Raw genomic sequence first — 19,876 nt, forward strand, 5'->3', positions numbered from 1 at the left:
GATTATACAAATTGAAATAAGACAAACAGTTGCGACGTTTCGTGAACAGATGTCAGTTTTGTTTCACACCCTGTGACAGCACCGGGTGTATGTAATGCTATTGTTTTGGCAATAACAATTTTGCTCTGCTAAATTTTATTGTAATCTCGTGTTTCAGGGTTGCTACAGGTATAGAACACCTGGAAAAATCAGGAGAAACATTGAAAGGCGTAAGTTGTAATCTTTAGAAGTAGAGGTAGTGACTCATCCGAGCGTAACGTAAAATGCAACGCTCAGGAGATGGGCGCTCCACGTTGGGGGAGGGGGAATAACGAGTAAAGATCAGACAACTGTAAGATGCTTTGAAGTTCTTTCGTCGCCATGTTTGTTACAATTGTGAATATCCAGTATGTACTTAATTGTTCAGTGTTATCGTCTGATTGGATTATTAAAGTTTGAATTTTCACTTCTAACGAAGGCCATGCGCCGATTTTTAAAATCCCAAACAGTGATAGCAAAAAAAAAAAAAAAATCATTTGGCAATATATAATCCTCTGACTGCAACTTCGGGTGTCAAATTAATAATTTGTATGAGACGAATTGGTATGAAATGAAATAGAAAACTATACTACCAATGAGTAAACAAACATTACAACCATTTTGTCTTAGAAATTAGACATAATATTTATGATAATACGACATTTATACTAAGTTTAGATTGTCCAGAGTCTCTGTAATTTGTTCTCCCCGTTCGGTTATAAATGTGTATGTGCAGTGTTGCAACCTTTCCCATCACGTGTACAATACTGTTATTTACCCTCTGCTAGGCCCGTGACTTGACGTCGTTACTTCGAAATTTCACAGCAGTTCCCTAAAGGCCATGCATAATTCGTACTACATGTACACCCGAGCGCTTGTCCCAAAACTTCGAACCTGGTGGTATACGCAGTTCATGGGCTCTGTCGGTAAGATACATTCTATAGGATAAACCTTGTTTAATCGATAAATCGATACAGGCACGTACCACGGAAGTAAATTATTTTTTAACTACAGCTTATAACACTTCCTAGCCTTTCCCGATGCTTGAAAGAATTGTTTGCTATGTCAGGGCATGATAAACTGCACTTTTAGACGTAACTCAAACATATTGAATTATTTTATTTTATTTTGTGTAATGTGCCATCCAACAGCTGAGGGCCATTAACAGAATGACACATACAATACATACAAATACACAAAACACAGTGTTAACACAAACATACAATGAAAAATATACTTTCGGTGACAAGAAATCTTACAATATAACACACGATATTAAATTTATTATCAACATTTATTTATTTCTCATGTATTGGGGAATCACAATCACCAGAGCAGGCAATCAATTTTTGTTTACCAAAAAGGGGCCTTCCGCAAACTAGGCATAAATCATCACAAGGAAGCATACCTGTACACACTGCCCTAATGCATATTTGGAGTCTAACACACTATTAGAGATTCTCCATAAACTCATTGCTGGAAGGCGCACACACGAGATACCTACGTCTGCACTCAACAGGAGCTCACGGCAAACTCATTAGTAAAGGCATAGAATGTGTACATTATTGCTTGACTACCAACTTGGTGCTAAAGAGGCAAATCCATAGATATTTATCAAAAAAGAACTTTTGGACATTTTTTTTAAGTTTGCTTGATTTGAACAGCCTTTAAGAATGATACATTGCTGTATCTGTGTGTTCATTCATGCGTGTATAATTTTCTTTTATGAAATTCCCTATTATGATGAACGTACATCAAAAATTAGTTCAACTGATTTATTGGCATTGTATGTGGTATGGTTTTTGCTAATAATGTGTAAAAAAATTTGCATTTGTGTCATAAGCACGCATTTTGTCCAGCTTTATTTAATGTGTCGCAAAAACACAAGTATCAACATGACCCGCAGTTTTGAAACAGACCATAACATTTACGTAAGTACTTTCGTGGTGTATCATACACTATATATCTGGCACCCGTACGCTGAACATATTTCTACTTAGTCTGAAGTAGGGTTTGGTCATTTCGTCTTCACCTGCATTCGGCGTCGTCAACTCTGCGTGCTCCCTTCCCCCTTAGCCGAATATCTCCTGTTTCTTGCGTGGTGTTCTTTACGTCCTCGTCCTCCCCGTGGTTTCATCCCCCTGGGTCGCGGTCTTTGAAGGGTTGCCGTGATCATGAATACTGCACACCCTATTTTCCCCTCCTTACCGCGCCACACCAGGTGAGCCCTCTCCCTAACCTGAGAAGTGAATACTGGGTCTTACCCCCTCCTGCAGGGATCAGGTGGCTTTGGGGGACCCTTAGCTGTCTGTCGTCACGCCTTGGATAGTCCAAGTTTGCAACATATGGTGCCTTATTTTCTATCGCATGGAGAACAAAATGAAATATACTACTTTGTCTGCATGAGAACAGGATTTTGCATTGTTCATGCCTTCTGCGTCTCCATGGCAATGGGCATCGCGCGGCAGTGGCGTACCCACAAGGAGGGGCATGTATAATGAGCGGCGTAAGAGTGATCTGCCTGTAGACTGCCGTAGCGAAGTACGGGTACATCAGTTGTACGTTGCGTGCACTAGTCGGGAAACCATCGGTGCTATTCATTTTCTCTCCGGTACATTATACAGCATTGTAATAAATTTTCACTGAATTTTTTTATTTACCATTACTGTAAATGGGAGATGTGGCTTAATTTTTATTCCATTAGTATAGCAGTGCGAAGCCGGGTCGGGCAGCTAGTTAATTAATAATAGTGTAAACAAATTATTACGAATATTAAAAATATTAAATATTAAACATATTTTTTTACTATTGGTTCGTAGGATTTCGTGGGCAGTCACGAACTTCTACTAGGCTTCTGGGTTGAAAGGCCACGCGTCCTTTGAATTGATAGTGTGCCTGGAGTTTCGGCATGCTTTGTTTCAGCCATCTTCGAGGGCAATAAAAAAACAACTTCTTACTCATCAAAAAGCTGAAATCTGAAGCCAATAAGTAGTTATTTTAACTCGTTTTGCTTACTGCACGAGCTAATTTGGAAGCAGTCGGAGAGCATCGCCGTTGCTCTACCATGCGGCCAGCAACTCCAGAGAAAGTGACCAACAGTGGTGAAGGCAGTTCGACAGGGCTGTCATCGCACATTACAAGGAAGCTATTGGCCTGGACAAACAGTGCACGTTGGAGATCATTGTAGTTGTTTCCAGCTGCTAGCTGGTAGCACGCACTCTACCGCGTACGACAGAGTTCAAATTGTGCCCAGGAAAACATAATGAATATTTCATACGACGAAGTAGGAAATACAATAAAGTTCCCAGTGGTATCTCGATCGAAATATTTCAGCCTATACATGTACGTACAACAAACATCTGTTTCACTTGACTTTCCAAGTCACTTTTCTCGAAACCTACGTAGTCAGCTTAATTAAGTATATTTATTTTATAAGTATTTTTATTTTAATTAAGTGTATTCTCCACTTATATTTGACCCTAGAATTGCGTGGCATTGCCTATAGCTGTGAATTTCCGCAAACACTTGTATTTAAATTCAGGATTACGGTGGTTTGGTTGAATCTTAGCGTCTAGACGCTGGTGGGTTTTCTGCTCCATTTGTCTTGCCGTGCGCCTCTAGGTAGTTACTCTAAAAATAAAATAATAAAAAATCTTTTGGTATCGTCCCTAAACAAGGAACTTGTATGGGAAATGTACATATAGATATGATTTATCTCCTATATGTATTTCTGAAAAAATAAAATGCATTGAGGTTATACCGTACTTGTATGGTACTGAACTGTATAGGTTAATAACTTCCATCACATTTAGGAATGCTATCACAAAAATTTGACTGCAGTACACATTGAATTGAATTTGATACTTCAGCTCCAACATTGACAGCTAAATATATGACATTTTCCATTAGTCATTTCGACACGTCCGAGCAAAAAGAATCGAAAGCTGGAAGTTTGGTGTAAATATCGTCCTCGCTTCTGATGAAACGATACAACGAGGCTGTTCCTTTACCCGACGCCCCCCCCCCCCCCCAATACATTTTTATGCCATTACCTGTTTTTTTTTAATTTGAAGTTGCCTTTAATTGAGCAAGCGTGTTTTATAACGCCAGAAGCGAATTGGATAAAATTTTCAGTCCATATTGAAGTGTTATTGATTTGTGGGTTTAATTATTTCCAACCCCTCGTAGTTTCTGGGTGCCCTCCCTCTCGCTCCACCTTTCAGTTTTCGCCGGGTGTGCAGATAAAAGTGGTTTCAGAGACAATTTCATTTGGACGCGGGAGCCTGCCCCTGCCCTGCGGGCGCTGCGTATTTCCGGTGCCGTAGCGTCGTGTTCGGCGGTTGCAGCGGGAGCGGCGCCAATCAAATTACCGGGTTTTTCTTCCCTCGCCCTCTTCTCGTGGCTCTCTCTCACCCCGTTATAACCACTGTGGGGTTTTCAGTTTCAGCTTCAATAAGCTCGATCGTGCCCCGTAATTGGCTTGGGACTCCCAGGCTAGGCCGTAACGAACAGACCACGCCACGTCGCTGCTCGTAAATGTTTGTCGTATTTCTCGTGCTGGATTGTATTACGTTACTGTTTTTTTTTAAAACTTGAAATGGCAGGTTTAGTTAAAATAATATAATCTTAAATGAAATACATTATTTAAAAAAAAATTCACATTGGACATAATTTAGAAGAAATACTTTTACTGGATTAATTTAGATGGCATCAATTAATAGGAATTTCGTCTTTAATCTTCAGATTACTTTTTACAAATAAATGACATGTATATTTTATTATTCAAACTAAGCGTAAAGATGATATCATGTTTATTTTGTAATTGAAACCAAATGTTAAGATTGTAACTTTTGTATGTTATGGTTTAACTTAAGTATAAAATTCGTATGTAAAAAAAATTACACAGGATGTCTGTTTGCATAGTGGCATATAATGGCTGGAGATCTGGTTTTAGCCTAGGCCTAGGCTATTTAAATACATATGAGCTCTACCTCAGAAGACAAATTGTTGTATCCAACAGTTTTAAATACACTAAATATTTAGCTGCTGTGGATAAGACAAATACGACACCCACCTTTGAACCCAAGAGGAATTTTCTGCGCCATAAAAATTTCCGAAAGGGTTGGAATCAAACGCACTTAACAGATGTCCTGTGAACCAGAAAAAATCTGGCAATTTAATTTTTTATGAACACCATGATTTAAAAACCATAAATGTGGCAAGCTGACACATTGTTACGAGGCTTCCAGAAGCGAGGTCCGGCCAGCCAGACCGTTGCGCAGGCCAAGCAGATACCTTGGGACACCCCTCTTCCCCCTCGCCCATCCCCTGCCGTAAACATGAGTAGCGGCCTTCCTAAAGATTTCGCAGCGCCTCCTCGTCCCTTTGGAGTATTCTGCTAGTTCCTGTTGGCCGCCGCGTAGAGTGACGTAACTAGGACGCCATTGTTCTGGGAGCTTCGGCTATATAGTCAACTCTGATGACGCCACACATCGAAGGGGCGAAGGACTATTCCAGAAGGAGACCAAGGAGTATAAAAATGGGGACGCCGGCCTCCGAGGAAGTTAAGTGAAGAGGGCGAGTGAGCCCTTGGTGAGCGAAGGTGGACGACGAACGATGGACTTCGTGCGCGGAGACTGGTGCATCGGGGACCGAAGCATCCGGGACTGTGGTGGGTGTGCGGCGGACGAGTGAGAAGTGCGAGGCGGTGTGTTGGGACTGAGGTAAGCGGTAAGAGACGAGTATTCGTTAGAGCCACTGTCGAGCCAAGCTCCAGTGGGGAGAGTAAATTGTGGACCTCATGAAAGATATAAATTTGTGGATAGAGAATTTAGCATAACTTCAATCATAGTTTTATTATTAGGTAGTAAATAAAACTGTATTTAATTAAATCGGCTCTCCTTTTGGAGCCTGTTTTCCCACTTGCAACAATATTAATAATATATCGTATTATATGGCACGTAATGCAAGTTCATAAACGCACGACTGGAATACGATTGCACTAAAATATTTAACGTAGAGCACATGCAAAAAAAAAACTATTCAGCTAGATGGAATACATTTGAAAGTTTATCGGCAGAATTAGTCAGTTTACAAGCAATCCCCTGCATAGTCTCCCAGCATAAGGTGGATACGTTAATGTTCCCTAAAATATTATCTCAGGTGAACTGGAAAGTAAGCCCGTAGAAAACAGCTATATTCAATGTTATTATTAGGCACTGCTTTCCACCTGATTTACTAACTTTTCTACTAAAGTTTTCTTGTAAAGTTGGACTATTATTTGGAGCGCTGTACTCTATAGGAATTTCTGTAAAATTGTTGCCAGTTTTGTGCAAATTGTTTCGGGTTTTGGTTGACACCAGATAACGTGGCCGGGTTGGAGTTAAAAAAAAATTGTTTTGTTATGTAGCAATATTGTTCCATCGACGTGTTCACAGTGCACGACTTTGAAATTTTGGTTTCTCTCTCTCTCTCTCTCTCTCTCTCTCTCTCTCTCTCCCCCCCCCCCTTGCACATATCACTTATTTCACCTGAGGGGAAATTCTGACATCGTGGCAAGGGTCGAAGCAGCAGTCTGCGTCGCAGTGCTCGCCGGAAGCAAGGAAGCGAAAATCCATAAGTTATGCTGCTCCTGGCGACATTTTCAACCCGCGTGCCTTGTCGCATTTCTGAAACTTTGCGTTAAACGTAAAAAAAAAAAAGTGAGCGAGTCCTTCAGTACTCGCCAATGATGTGTAAACATCTTACCTCGGTAACGAGCTAATTCATGTTTTCTCATTTTGCAAATAAACTTATAATAAGAAACTCGGACACGAAATTTAACGTAGAAACCTTACAAATAATGCCGAGCGTGATAAAATATACGAAAAGTAGTCAGTGTAGGTTAAAACGGTAAAAATATTTCTCCGTTTTAAACCTAACTATAATTCTGTTCAACTAGATGGTACTATTGATTTCCCAGGGCTAACCGAACAATAGGAGTACCGAAAGCGTCGCATGTAAGTGTCTCAACGCTGAATCTGCGCCATTTCTCCCTGGACTGGAATTATCATCGCCTGCGTTTTTAACATTATACTTCCTTAGGCGCATTGAGCCGAAGTCGTCAAGATGCTGGACCCATGCGTGGCAACATTCACATATATATATTAACTTTCCTGAACATCGGGATGTACTGAGCGTATTGGTGTGCCAAGTAAACACTATGGTAGTGAAACTATCCTGGAATACATGTTTTAAACTTGATAGTCATAAGATATATTGCAACTTAAAAAATACATAAAAATTATTAGCCAGGAAAATTGTGTTGGAACAAACATGGCGTCAAAGATATTTAACATTTTGTTGGTTCTTTTAAGCATTAGAAACACGGCGCTGACTTTTAAGTGTTTTTCAAACTAAAATTTAGGAGCCCAATAGATACATTAAAACAAAATTAACCTGAAACATTTGAAATTCATATTATAACGTGTACGTAAATTTTTTTTGGCTTAATCGACAGAATCAGCCTGTAAATACTTCCTACAAAAAACCTTAACATTATTGAGCAGATTTAACATTTAAGATTGTACTGTAAAAATTCAATCACGAAATTCTTTTAGTCAACCTGGCGTGAATATATGTAGGCTAAAAATTTGTTGTGTGTCTACAGTTTGACAAACGCTGCGCTATTTCTACTTTTCAATGTTAACTAAGAATTGTCGAAATTCTAATGCTAATTTTGAACTGTCATTACTTTTTATCAGGGTATGTTGATTTTAATCAGCATGATTTAAATCGTGATTTTAATCATGATTTAAATCATGTTATTTTTTTTAAATCAGTGATTAAAATCAATTTGTAATATGATAATTATGAACGTTAATATTTCCTATACTGTATTGTTTAAACCAAGTAATCATGCCTACTTACATAAAAATTGACTGCTGCAAAGATAGAATGAAAATTGAATAGTACCTACTTAATTTCTTCTACAATGTATTTTTTAGTTATTTTGAAACAATTGTTAAATAAAGGTGGGTGGAATGTACCTTTAAATGCCACCTCATTTTCTCTCTTCTCTCCTCTACCTCATGTGTTTGTGTTGTGTGTGTGTCATATATTCCTTGGCAACAGGTTTGTCTTCCAACAATGTCAAATGCTATTTTTAGAACTGTAGGAAGGAAATTTTCAGTTCTTTGGTATGTCTGGTTTGGTTCAGTCATCATTAAGAAATCGACTGGGTACAGAAAAAGCTGCAAAACTTGTATTTTTGTTTCAAATTTTAAATAAGTAATATTTTATGTAGAAGTTTTACTTTGAATACTCTCGTATGTGTGCAATTCTGAGAAGAAGGAAGAGAAAAAAAAGGAAGTTGTGGTTTTGGTTTAAATTACTTTATTTAGAACAATTGGACCATAAGACTATAAGGGATGACAGAAGTGACAAAGTTACATTTAAATATGATATATTTTCAATGATGTAGTTATTTTCTATTAGACATCTTTTTTTACTAATGTTAACTGTGTTACTGTACTAAAAATTTTCATAAAGTGACATAATTAATGTTTCCTTAAAACATTATGCAATGTAAAATGTGGTTATTTCAAAGAAAGAAAATTAGGCTAGTTGTCTTTACAAAATGAATTAATCTGTTATTAATTGTACTGTAGAGCAAAGTCAAGTCATGAAAAGTCATGAAAATGTACTGTATATTACACAGATTACAATTTTGTATATTTTAATAAAAAAATCGATTTGTTTTTATTTTTTTAAAAAATCAGGATGTTTTCCTACCCTGCTTTTTATTATGATTATAAATTATAACAAAGTACTAAAGGATAGTTGTTATATTTATAAAGATTTGTTTTTTTCACACTAATACGCTTAGTACATTCTCCGATGTTCGCGAAATTTAATATAAAAGTACGGATAAATCACGCGAGTCCGCCATCTTTTCGAGATTTCTAAGATTTCCACAGATGACAACACCGTGTTTACACATTTCGGTTCCAATCGACCTCAGTTCCATTCACGAAATTACTCCTATCAAATGCCGTATACCGAGAGCTAAGATGTTTACACATAAAAAACCGACAAAAATGGGCCCCGCAGAGTTGCTAGATATCGAATGTCGAGGCAGGCAGTGGAAGCCCGCTTGCGGCAGAGTTACCGGGGCCGATACTGCAAGACACGCAAGGATCGGTGCACTTCAGCTCGTCACAGTTGAGTGTTTGATACGCGATGCCCAGTTGAAAATTTAATTGAAGTACATATCCTATTTTTTTATTTTATTTATAAATAGCCGAGTTTACCAGCAGTGCAGGAAAATGTGCACTGAAAAAAAAAAAAGAGAATCGCAAGACTATTTAATCAATAAAAATGTTCAATTTATTGCACAGACATTTGCCTACGAGAGAATTTTTTTTTTTTCAATATACTATTGAATATACAACTCTCTCTATTCGTGCATTTAAAAAAATTGTAGTTTCGTGTAGCTTCTTCCATGATTCAAAAGCAAATTTATTAAAACTTGATTTATTGTGTTACGTCCATTTTTCGGTACTCTATCCCCTCAGTTGCTTAGAAATGTGGCAACTTTTTTTTAAATTTGGTTTTCCTGAAAGATTGTGTGCAATCCATTTGCAATCACCACGATGATAAGAGTAAAAAGTAAAACGTGTTGCACACAGATCAATACATCGAAACACTTATTTTATTTTTTCCAAGTGCAGTTTTGTAGTATCGCAATTTTTGCCCTGAGGTTCAAGCTGAGCGGTATTGGTTTGTCTTTCATAGATCCGTGTGTGTTGTATGTGAGTAGTTAACATCGGTATCGGCGTCGTGGTGCCGCGGCTAATTCTTGGATTGTCCCCCCGAGGGTGGAAAAGGGGGGGGGGGGGGTGGTTAGGAAGTGTTATTTATTTTTTAAAGATACTTTGAAAGTAGATTATCAACGTTCCTGTCTTAAGCCAGCCTTGCGGCTTAACGGGACGCAACAGCTTACAAACGAACTAATCCCGTGTACTTTTGAGTCCGAGGTGAACTGGGATACACTACCCCAAGGCTACAAGGCTAGAAGAGATGCGCTCAGACCACTTCACTACTGAGGCAGATTATTGGCTATTGCAGTGCGTGTATATGTGTAGGCTATATGTATATTTATGTAACAGGGAGTCGAGCATCGGGGAAAACATGGAAAACTTAGAATTGTTTCAGGGAATAGTCAGGGAAATATATGTTAGGCCTGGGAATTTAAATGAAATGGTTAGATTTAGGCTGATTGAGTATCGTTTATGAGTTAACTGTGCCATGCGTATTGTGTTGGGGTCAAGTTATTGTATTTTATGCAATGTTGTTTTGCCAAGAATTTCTGAGCAGAGTTGTGTAGTTTGGTAAGTGAAGCCGAATTCCATCTGTAATGGGGCCTCATAGGATGACGTAAGAAACATCACTTTGACCATAGTTCCCAGGATTTGGATTTCTGTGTAAACAGTTTGTTACGACATTTAACAACCCGTAACTAGGATATATTGTGATAAGGCAGTTTTAAGAAGTAGCGCAGAAATTTATACTGGCGATTCTCCATGGAAATATCGCATGTTTTGGCCATTGAAAATTTAAAAATTCCAAGAGAAGTAAGGTAATTCTGTCAGTAGGTTTGTGTGGACATCTATAATAAGTATTACTAGTCGACCCTTTGCGGAATTCCGCAGTGCACACCAAATCGTTTTGTGTGACATTCCATTCCTTAAAAATTTGGGAGAAATGACATGTTGAAGAAAAAATAGAAAAAAGTATACGGGTGTTGGTACAAAAGAAGACATGTAGCAAATAGACAAATAGACTGATAGCTGTTACACATTATTTTTTACAGAAGTATTATATTCACACATACCAATAATATAAGCGTTTACAAAACATCTTTAAATACAATGTTGGAAGTGATTATGTGATCATCGTTCACTTTTTGGTTGTACGTATCTTCAATACTATCTGATGCTGTGAGAAGTAAATATAAGAGGTTATGTTTGTGATACAAAATATCAACAGTAATTTCAAAAGTAGGCCTACATACTTGCTTATAAGAAAAATCTGACGTTCCAGACGTTTTTTTTCTTTATCATAAGTTCTGTTTAATATGACGGAAGTGCAATTTAAAACTGAAATATGTAAACGCTGATGTTTCAAGTGGATATCCGATTCAATATTTTTTATCGAATCCGATTCGATATCTATCGAAAAATCGACGCATCCATTAAAGGACCACTTCTTAGATGATTTTAATTCTCAAATTTAAGTGGAGGGGTACATTTTTAGACCGTGAGTCTATTTTTCATCATTAGCCGGCACGATAAGCTTTTAAATGAGGGTTAAATCAGGTAGTTTGATAAAGGAATAAGAAATATCTCGCGGACCGACAGAAAAACAGACTAGAGAAATAATGTGTATATAAGATTACACAAGACACTATTTCTATAGTCTTGATGTCGGAATTGCCTAGATAGAGTGAATGCAGTTGAGGTAAGTGGAGGTGGAGGCGGAGAGCGTGACGCTGCAGCTGCAGCAAGACTGCAGACTGCATGCGGACTGCAGGCTCGGCCCGGGTCGCCGGGTCGCCGGCCGAAGCCTCGCGTGCCGCCGCCAATAATAGCAGCGATGCCCGCACGTGTCGCGGTGTCGACAACCTTCCCCTAGCTGCTGTCGCCCGGCTACACGCCGTATGCGTCACCTTCGGTAGAGAAGCTTTTACATTGCAAGAGTTTTTCATCTACCCTCTCTGTTTTCCAAGTTAGTTACCTTCATGAATGTCGTAGAAACATGCTTCTTATAAAAAAAATTAAGTTCCAATTGTGTTACGCGTTCAATGGAAAAATAAATAAATTCCCTTAACTAATTCTCATACAAGATTTATCGAATTTTATATCGTTGGGGCCGCACCAATTTGCCACCGGCATGATTTTACACTCGTTCTGTCTGATGTGGCTGTCGGGTTGAGGAAGTGTTTGAGGCTTGGTGCTGCAGGTACAGACCAGAAACCAAATAGGCCCTAGCATATGCAATACAAAAAATTATTTTAAACTAGAATCATTGTAATAATTACTGGGAAATTAAATATCGAGCCTAGCCTGGACCAGCAGCGATGATCTAATTTCAGCATAATAAATATATTTAGTAAATATTTTTAATTTGCATCGTCGTTAAGTCTTGGTGATTTCATGAAGTGCTAAAGAAAAGAAAAACGTTTACCAATGAAATTCTGTATAGGTTTTCCTTCGTTATCGAACAAGTAAGGCCCGTTTTATTTTGATTGATAAACAGGGCTGGAAAGAAAAAGCTTTCTTCCACACCAGCAGAACTCCCTGCACTGTAAAGAGCCTTTATATATAAAGGTCATCTCTGTAAACCGAGAGTGAAATGGACTAAGGAAGTAGAAAATTGCTGAAAACCGCAATCAGTAGAGGACGGGAAGAAATACAGGTCTGTAGTTGGCTGTACTTTAAATATTGTTTACTAAAGCTTGGTTCGCACGGAAACTGCTTCTGCGCGGCGAGATTGCCGGAAGGAAGGCGAAATGATGCGTCGAGACAAAATGTATGAAAACAGTACAGTAAAAACTATTAAAGGTATAAATAGAGATTACTTTATGCTTATATTCTGCTCCGCAGAACTTTTCTGGCGGTGACAAGTGCGGATGTCTTATGTCGTAAAAAACACTAAATTATATATGCTCACATATTCAGTTTTAACGTGAGCATGTACAGAAACCTTTATTTCGTATGTACTTCATGGTGAATTCAACAACAAATTTGTGCCACTTTATCTCTAACCAGTTTACTAAGATTGGTTGCGGAAATCGTAGCACTTGTTGGTTAAATACGTGTTTGTAACGTAAAGAGACATACTGAGCTGTAATTGTGTATCAAAATGCATGTTATGTCGATCTCCGACTGGTTTTTATAGAACTTTCAGATGCCGGATTCGGATGGTGGGTAAAGAAATGGATGGATTGTTTACATTTACTTACACACACATGTGATATAAAAGTTTCATTTATCTATTTACGAGTAGCATTTGTCGTTTCTAAGGTTGTGAGTAGCGTTGTCTTGACATCTTGCGGGCACGGAGGCGATAGCGAGGTAGTTACGATTCCACCACGATCTTGTGGTGGGTGAATGCTAGCGAAGTTTAAAGGTGCTGCTAAAGTAAAGTGGTAACATGCCGCTCCAGATTCCGCTGGTGGCAAAGGGCAGCCAGACACATTTTCTTCGTGATTGGCGGATGAGGCCGCACTGGGACAATGTTTCCCCTGCCACCTGTACCACACCAGACGAGTGAGCAGGCTGGCAAGGAGCTCATTAGATGCGGCGTGGCACGTCCTCTCTCGCCGACAGATGTTGCGACCGGCGCCCCGTGGGGGGGAACGTCTCCATTAACACAATTATTGCGTTTGACGTCCCCAGCTCGGCAGCTCCCGAGTTGGCGGAATCGCGCGGTGCATCAGAATTCAGTGGCTGCCGACTTCATTTTCAAGTCCATGTGTTAAGGGTCCCGAAAACCGGGGCACACATAATATGAGATGTATCCTAGATATCCTAGTAGTATCTGTTTATGAAAAAAAAAAAACATTTAATAGTATTCTAAGGGGGATGAGTAGTTCTGTTTCTGTATTTCAGTTTGAAACTGTATTTTTAGAATAGTGAAAATGGCTTAAAACAAGTGTTTTCAGAATAATTTTTAGGTGCTAAAATTTTGGTGCTATGTCAAAGTAGTGAAAGACAGCTTTTATGAAAAACAATCTCTAAAATTGAACGGTGGTGGTGTATCTAGTGATCATATTATGTTATCAAATGTTTTTGCCCAAAAATATTCAAGTGTTTATGTGTCGTCGAACAATACTCTCTAAGTTCCAGTCCCCAATAAGTGCCAGATACTTCATATGTTTTTATCATTTCTGAAAACCACGTACCTTGGGGCATTAAAGCCTTAAAATCCTCTGTCTACAGGGCCTAATGGAATAACAAATTTCATTTTGAAAGGTTGCTCTTACTTGCTCGTGCCTTTATTGAAACATTTATTTAATACAAGTATAAAATTTCAAGTTTTTCTCTCAAAATGGAAAATAGCCAAGGTAATTGAGATTCATTAAAGTGGTACCAAATTGAATGTTTTTAATTATAGATCTATATCAGTACTCAATGGCTTTTCCAAATTTGCACTGCTACCAATCTACTTAATTACATTAATCATATTCAGAATGAAGTTATAAATAGGCAACAGGAAGTTGCTTGTTATTTTTATCTACCTTAAGCTTTTGATACTTTTAATGGAAAGAGGGTGATGTACCACATAAAATTCTGTCTCCATTCCTACAAATGATGATGATATGATTAAGGGTTACATGTCTAAAAACTTTATGCAGTTACTTCAGTAAATCCATGCATGATGAGACCCTCTGAAAAATGGTGCAGTTGTAAGGCAATCCCCTGAAATTATGCCCTACACAAAATTTCCCCACAGCTAGAGCTAATTAATATCTTTTATAAGCCCACCCATTCACAGTTCTCTTTTCATGAAGGGAAAATTTATTCTTGCTACCTAATGATCCTAGGATTTTAGTTGCTATTCATTTACTTTCAACTTTAATTCCCCAAACACAGTTTGCTTGAGTCCTGACAAATTTCTTAAGCATTCAAAAACAATAAATTATTATTATTCTCAGCTTGTTCTGGATGGAAAACATTGTAGCCAAGTGACCACTGTAGTCATTTTTTCAGTATTTTAGTTGTGATGTACTGTAATTTATGTTGCTTGTATTAGCTATTTTGTTTTAAAGAATAATAAATTGGATATTGGTAATAAAAATTACCACTTTGCACACAAAGTGTTTTTGATCAAAAATTACTGGATCAGCTTTTTCATTTGCCCACAGTAAAAAAAAATTATCTTCATAATTTAAATGCTTGTCATAATGGATAGGTCTTATCAGTATATAGTCCAGTTTCTTTTCAAAATAGCTGACTGTATCCAACAACAATAACCTGACATTCTGCAGTTGTGTAAATTGTGCAAATTTTTTTAAGTTTAGTAAGTATTATATTGTCGGTTAGCAAAAAATAACACTTAACTGACATTTTTAACGAAATTTACTTTTTTGGTTCCAATGCATTCTGGTGAATGTTTCGCATCCACTGATACAATTTTTGCGGCAATAATCCTAGATATAGCAGCACCATCACACAGAAATGGAACCACCTAAATACACATAACTGCACTAGGCTCTATGCTGAGGTAATAGGACAAGATTTGTTGGTTACCCTTGCTTTATAGTAAAAAAAAAATATTCAGAATGTTTAAAAATAAAAAAAATACCATTACATTAAATACACACTATACATATTCAAAAATAAGCAGTTCTTTGACCCCCTTGAAAAGTTATTGAAATGTTAATTAAGCTGTGTTATTTGCTAATCGACGATATGATAACTTCGTTCACTAACTCTGCAATACATATTTCTTATGCCAATTCTCATGTTCATCATATTGTGGTGAATCATACTTTTATTTGTATTAAAACATAAATTTTGACAATAATTTTCAATATAGTCATTATCTTTTAAATAATAATGATCACTTTTTCTGTTTTTTTAAAAACATGCCTACTACACTCATGACATCTAATATCTGTAGGTATCTGTAGTATTACTCTTTTGAAAAAATCTTTCACAGTAAATTTTACATGACCAAAACCAAATCTTCATGAAAAAGCCAGCAGACTACAACAACATCCTTATCAATCCATACCAAGTGTCATAAATGTTTACGAGGAATATTCCAAAAAAAACCTCCACTTGCAGTTCACCCCTTAAAGCTTTTCTGTATTGAAAATAACCTTTTAGGCTAAGCAGAAGAAGTGGGAAGGCTTGTCAGAATCAGAAGTAGCTTTATATTTGCTAGACTTTGAAATTGGTTCTATTGCAGTGTCTGGCCTGTCATTTTCATTTACACGATACCAAGGAAACCATAACACAAAGGGAACTCGAACTACCATCAATGCTGAACTAAGCAGCTGCAGATATGGGATTGGCCAGATAGAAAGTATGTAAAATTATGATGATGCCTGGGAACAAATTAGGTGATTATGTGGCATTTTTATGGTTAATGTTGTCATTTTGTTTACTTTTTTCTTGTAAAATTATTAAAATAAAATAAATTATTGTTATATTCAACTACATAAGGATTACATTTTTTTAAATTAATTTTGTTTATGCATGTAGTTGAAGTGAAGGTTAGGGAGACAGGTTGCTTCTTGTATCTTTGTATTTATAACGGTGTATATTCAAGCATATCCGGGGTGGACAACAAGAACCAAAAATCAATAAACTGTAAGAAAATCGGTAACTAATCCTTATGAACTCTTGTTCAAAACATTTTTTTTAGTGAGTTATGTTCTTTTTTATTTTTATTATTTTATGGCACCATGGATCCTCCTCCCCCATAAAAGGGGTTCAATTTCTTTTTTTATTTTTATTGATTGATTGATCGACTTCATCTTCTGTTTTGAGCTGGATAGGCCTTTGTGTATAATCATGATGTCATCATACATCTAAAATTTAAGCCACATGATTTTTTAAATGTTTAATATTGTAACACATTTTCTGAAGTTAGTGAACAGTTTAGGAGTTTGCCAGATAGCAGGTGTAAGGTGTTGCTATCATAAACATATATTTTTTCTCGTCTCTGTAGCCTAGAACTAGTTATGCAGTGGTGTAGTTGAGTTTGTTTTTGTGAATTGTTGCAGGACACAAAGAAATGGCCATTGAGCTGTACAAGAAGGGAATCAGCGAACTGGAGAAAGGAATTGCAGTGGATTGTGTGGGTGGAAAGGGAGAAGTTTGGGAGCGAGCCCAGAGGCTACACGAGAAAATGAAGACTAACCTGTCCATGGCCAAAGACAGGCTGGACTTCCTAGGTACGTTCTCTTTATCTGCAAGCTTATTATTGTTATGTTTGGCATTATTGGTTTACGTTTCAGGCCATGAAACACGTACGCCGTTATAAACATTTTTTAAATTTTTTTATTAAAAAGTGGAGTTCATTGTATTTAAACAAGTTTATTGCCTGCTCATTTATTTTGTTATAGTTTTGCTACTTTGTAAGTGTTCTATAGTATTTTATATATGTACAGTGTTAATCAAGTGTTATTTTCAAAATTCTTTCCAGTAACTATAACACCTGTTCCAGATTACTGAACCATCTAATTTAGTTCTGTGTTGTTATTTTGCATTTTAATTCAGCAGTAATTTTCAAAAGTATGAAAAATGTGTTACTTCTTCTATATTTTAAATATATATAAGCTTTGGCAAGTGTTGGTTTCTACACCGGGCCTGCTGTCAAGTAGTAAAGAGTGTGATGCTATTTCATGGTCTTTTTTAGCAGAAAAATTAGAAAATGTACAAAAATTATATATTTTTTAAATTTTACTTATTTTAGGTGAAAAATAAGTGCATGTCTGCTGTCATGTTGGCTATTCGTAAGTTTAATTTTTATTGTAAATTTTATTTTTTAATGTTCTTTTCTAAGATTTTTTTCTTTTTTCTTCTGTAACTTTATTTTCACTTTTTCTTGTTTGTTTTGTAGCGAGCATAGTGCACCTCGGCCAGTTAGCTGTTTGCAATGAGCAGGACATGGACGATGCGACAAGCAAGGCACGCCGCCCTCGCTTGATCTCCCACCCTCCGCCTGCCTTACAGACATACACCAATCACGTTGACACGAACAAGTCTCGGCTTCTCCAGCCTAAAACCATCGTGCCCCCTTCAGGTACAGCATGGCTTGCATCTCTTCGCATCGTCGTCTCCTGGCCTGTCTCTTAACGACCTCTGCTTGACCTCTGCTTACAGTCTCTGTTAGTGGTTCCCATCAACTTTCTTAGATGAGCTAACTAGATATAGATATTTTTTACTAACAGCATGAAAATTCAGTTTGTTTACTAACTTCATGGTGCTGGAAGGTTAGTTGGAGTTCTAAACTCTTCTTGTAGAAAAAATAATAATATTTTAAGCACGCTTGCATTTTGAGTTTGCAGGGTATGTATGCAGTGTTCTCAAATATTTTCTTCTGAATTGTATCCTGGCTGACTTGGGCTGTGCATTTGCATGTTGTTATTCCATATAGTGCTGACATTTTATGAAAATTGATTTAGTGGGCAGAACTTTCTGGGTTTCAGACTTGGTCTTAAAATATACAGATTCTGCCACAATTTTTAAACTAAATTTTAAATAATTATGAAATCTCTGATTGTGACTGCATATTCCATTCACATTTGCTAGTGTCAGATTGTCTTTTTTTTTTTCATTACATAAAATTGAATTTATTTTTGACAGAATGTATAGCTTGAGATTTTCCTGCTGAGAAAACATTACCATATTTTGCATTTTTTTTTACTGTTGGAAACATTTTTTTCTGAATACTCGTCCTTTCGTGTTACTTTGTGTTATACTTTAATTCTATTTTTTAAAGCCTGTAGAGAGGTAGGCTCTTTTCACAAAATAAGTTTGTGTAAGTTGTTAGTCAAGAAAATAATATAACTTGATTCAAATGCCAAAAGTTGTCAAATTAGTACAGTAAATTTATATTTGTTGGTCTGAATAAACCATTATCCCTTTTTTTATGGTCATGTTCATGTTCGGGAAAAGCACACATTATCATTAAGTTTTGGTTTTTTATCTCCTTTTTTATTTTACTTCTTTTGGTATCCATTACAGTTGTGGCACAGTTAATACATAAAGGTTATAGTTGTAAAAAGTCAATACATAAGGTCAGTCCTGAATTATCCATTTAGGCAGTTTAGGCAACTGCCTATTGGCCCCTCGCCGCCTAGGGGCCCCGCGGCCCGTGAGAAAAAAAAAGCCTTGTTTTTGATGTGAGCATATATTATTTGAGCAGCTTGTTTGTTGGTCAAGTGAAGTCATAGATTATCATTAAATCATCTTGATGTGCAGTAAGTTTATCGTCTAAGGCATCAAAAAATAAGAAAGATAGGTTTTTGGTGATGATTTAAGAGGTAATTAGATATTACCGAGAATAAAGAATTTGTTTAGAGATAAATTAATTTCCAACCAAACAGCTTTAATTGAATTCCAGGATTGTCGACAGTATGAAGTGGTTGAACAGATACAAATTTGAGTTTTTTAACTGCTATTAAGACACAAACACCATGTTATTTAGATGGAATGCATTTCTATCATTTCTATAAATGTGTTATATTGATCGGTGAAGTAGTGCGAATTAATACTAAATTCAATAAAAACAGGTTTCTGTAAGGCAGATAATATCTTGATAAGATAAGAAGTAATTAAGATTTTAAAATAATTCAATAGATTTGGTTCTTAGGCCTCTGATGTTCTGATATTATACTTCACACTCCGTAACATTGGAAGACACAGAAGAAATTAATGATGCTCCTCCAGGCACCTGAGATGAGGTCGAAGCAGTCCCACTTGCTGGGATAGGTTTGGGGGCCTACCCCTACCTTTATCACCGGGATTTTCAGTATTAGATTCATTACCCACAATATGGTCAGGATGTAGTTTCCCCCATAAAAAGGGCTAATTAGGCACCCACTAGATTAAAAAGAACTGTGTTGGTGATTATATATATATATATATATATATATATATATATATATATATATATATATATATATATATAAGAGGTAGCAAATATATTAATTTTGTTCCAAGTTTGGCTACTTTCTTATAGGATAGGTTGAGTTCACTGAAAATATAATCAACAATCTTATGTTCCTAGACATTTGGGCTCAAAACAAAAATGAATTTTTAAATTGTATAGAAAGCATTTTTTACTAAAAAAATATCCT

General features: G+C 36.8%; 1 protein-coding gene across 5 annotated transcripts in view; it reads left to right on the forward strand.

Annotated features, from left to right (window-relative positions):
- Window positions 1-19,876, forward strand: part of LOC134535722 (spastin) — a 164,714-nt gene that overhangs the window by 125,246 nt on the left and 19,592 nt on the right. For 2 of the 5 annotated variants that reach the window (XM_063374970.1, XM_063374944.1), the window contains 2 exons: window positions 16,796-16,966; window positions 17,635-17,817. In XM_063374970.1, the coding sequence (XP_063231040.1) occupies window positions 16,807-16,966; window positions 17,635-17,817 (343 nt within the window). In that variant the 5' untranslated portion in view covers window positions 16,796-16,806. Of the gene's footprint in view, window positions 1-115; window positions 210-16,795; window positions 16,967-17,634; window positions 17,818-19,876 lie in introns of those variants that run through there. The other 3 variants (XM_063374935.1, XM_063374952.1, XM_063374960.1) reach the window with 2 other exon arrangements.

The sequence above is a fragment of the Bacillus rossius genome, chromosome 1, assembly GCF_032445375.1.
Source record: "Bacillus rossius redtenbacheri isolate Brsri chromosome 1, Brsri_v3, whole genome shotgun sequence".
In the NCBI taxonomy this organism is placed as follows: domain Eukaryota; kingdom Metazoa; phylum Arthropoda; class Insecta; order Phasmatodea; family Bacillidae; genus Bacillus; species Bacillus rossius.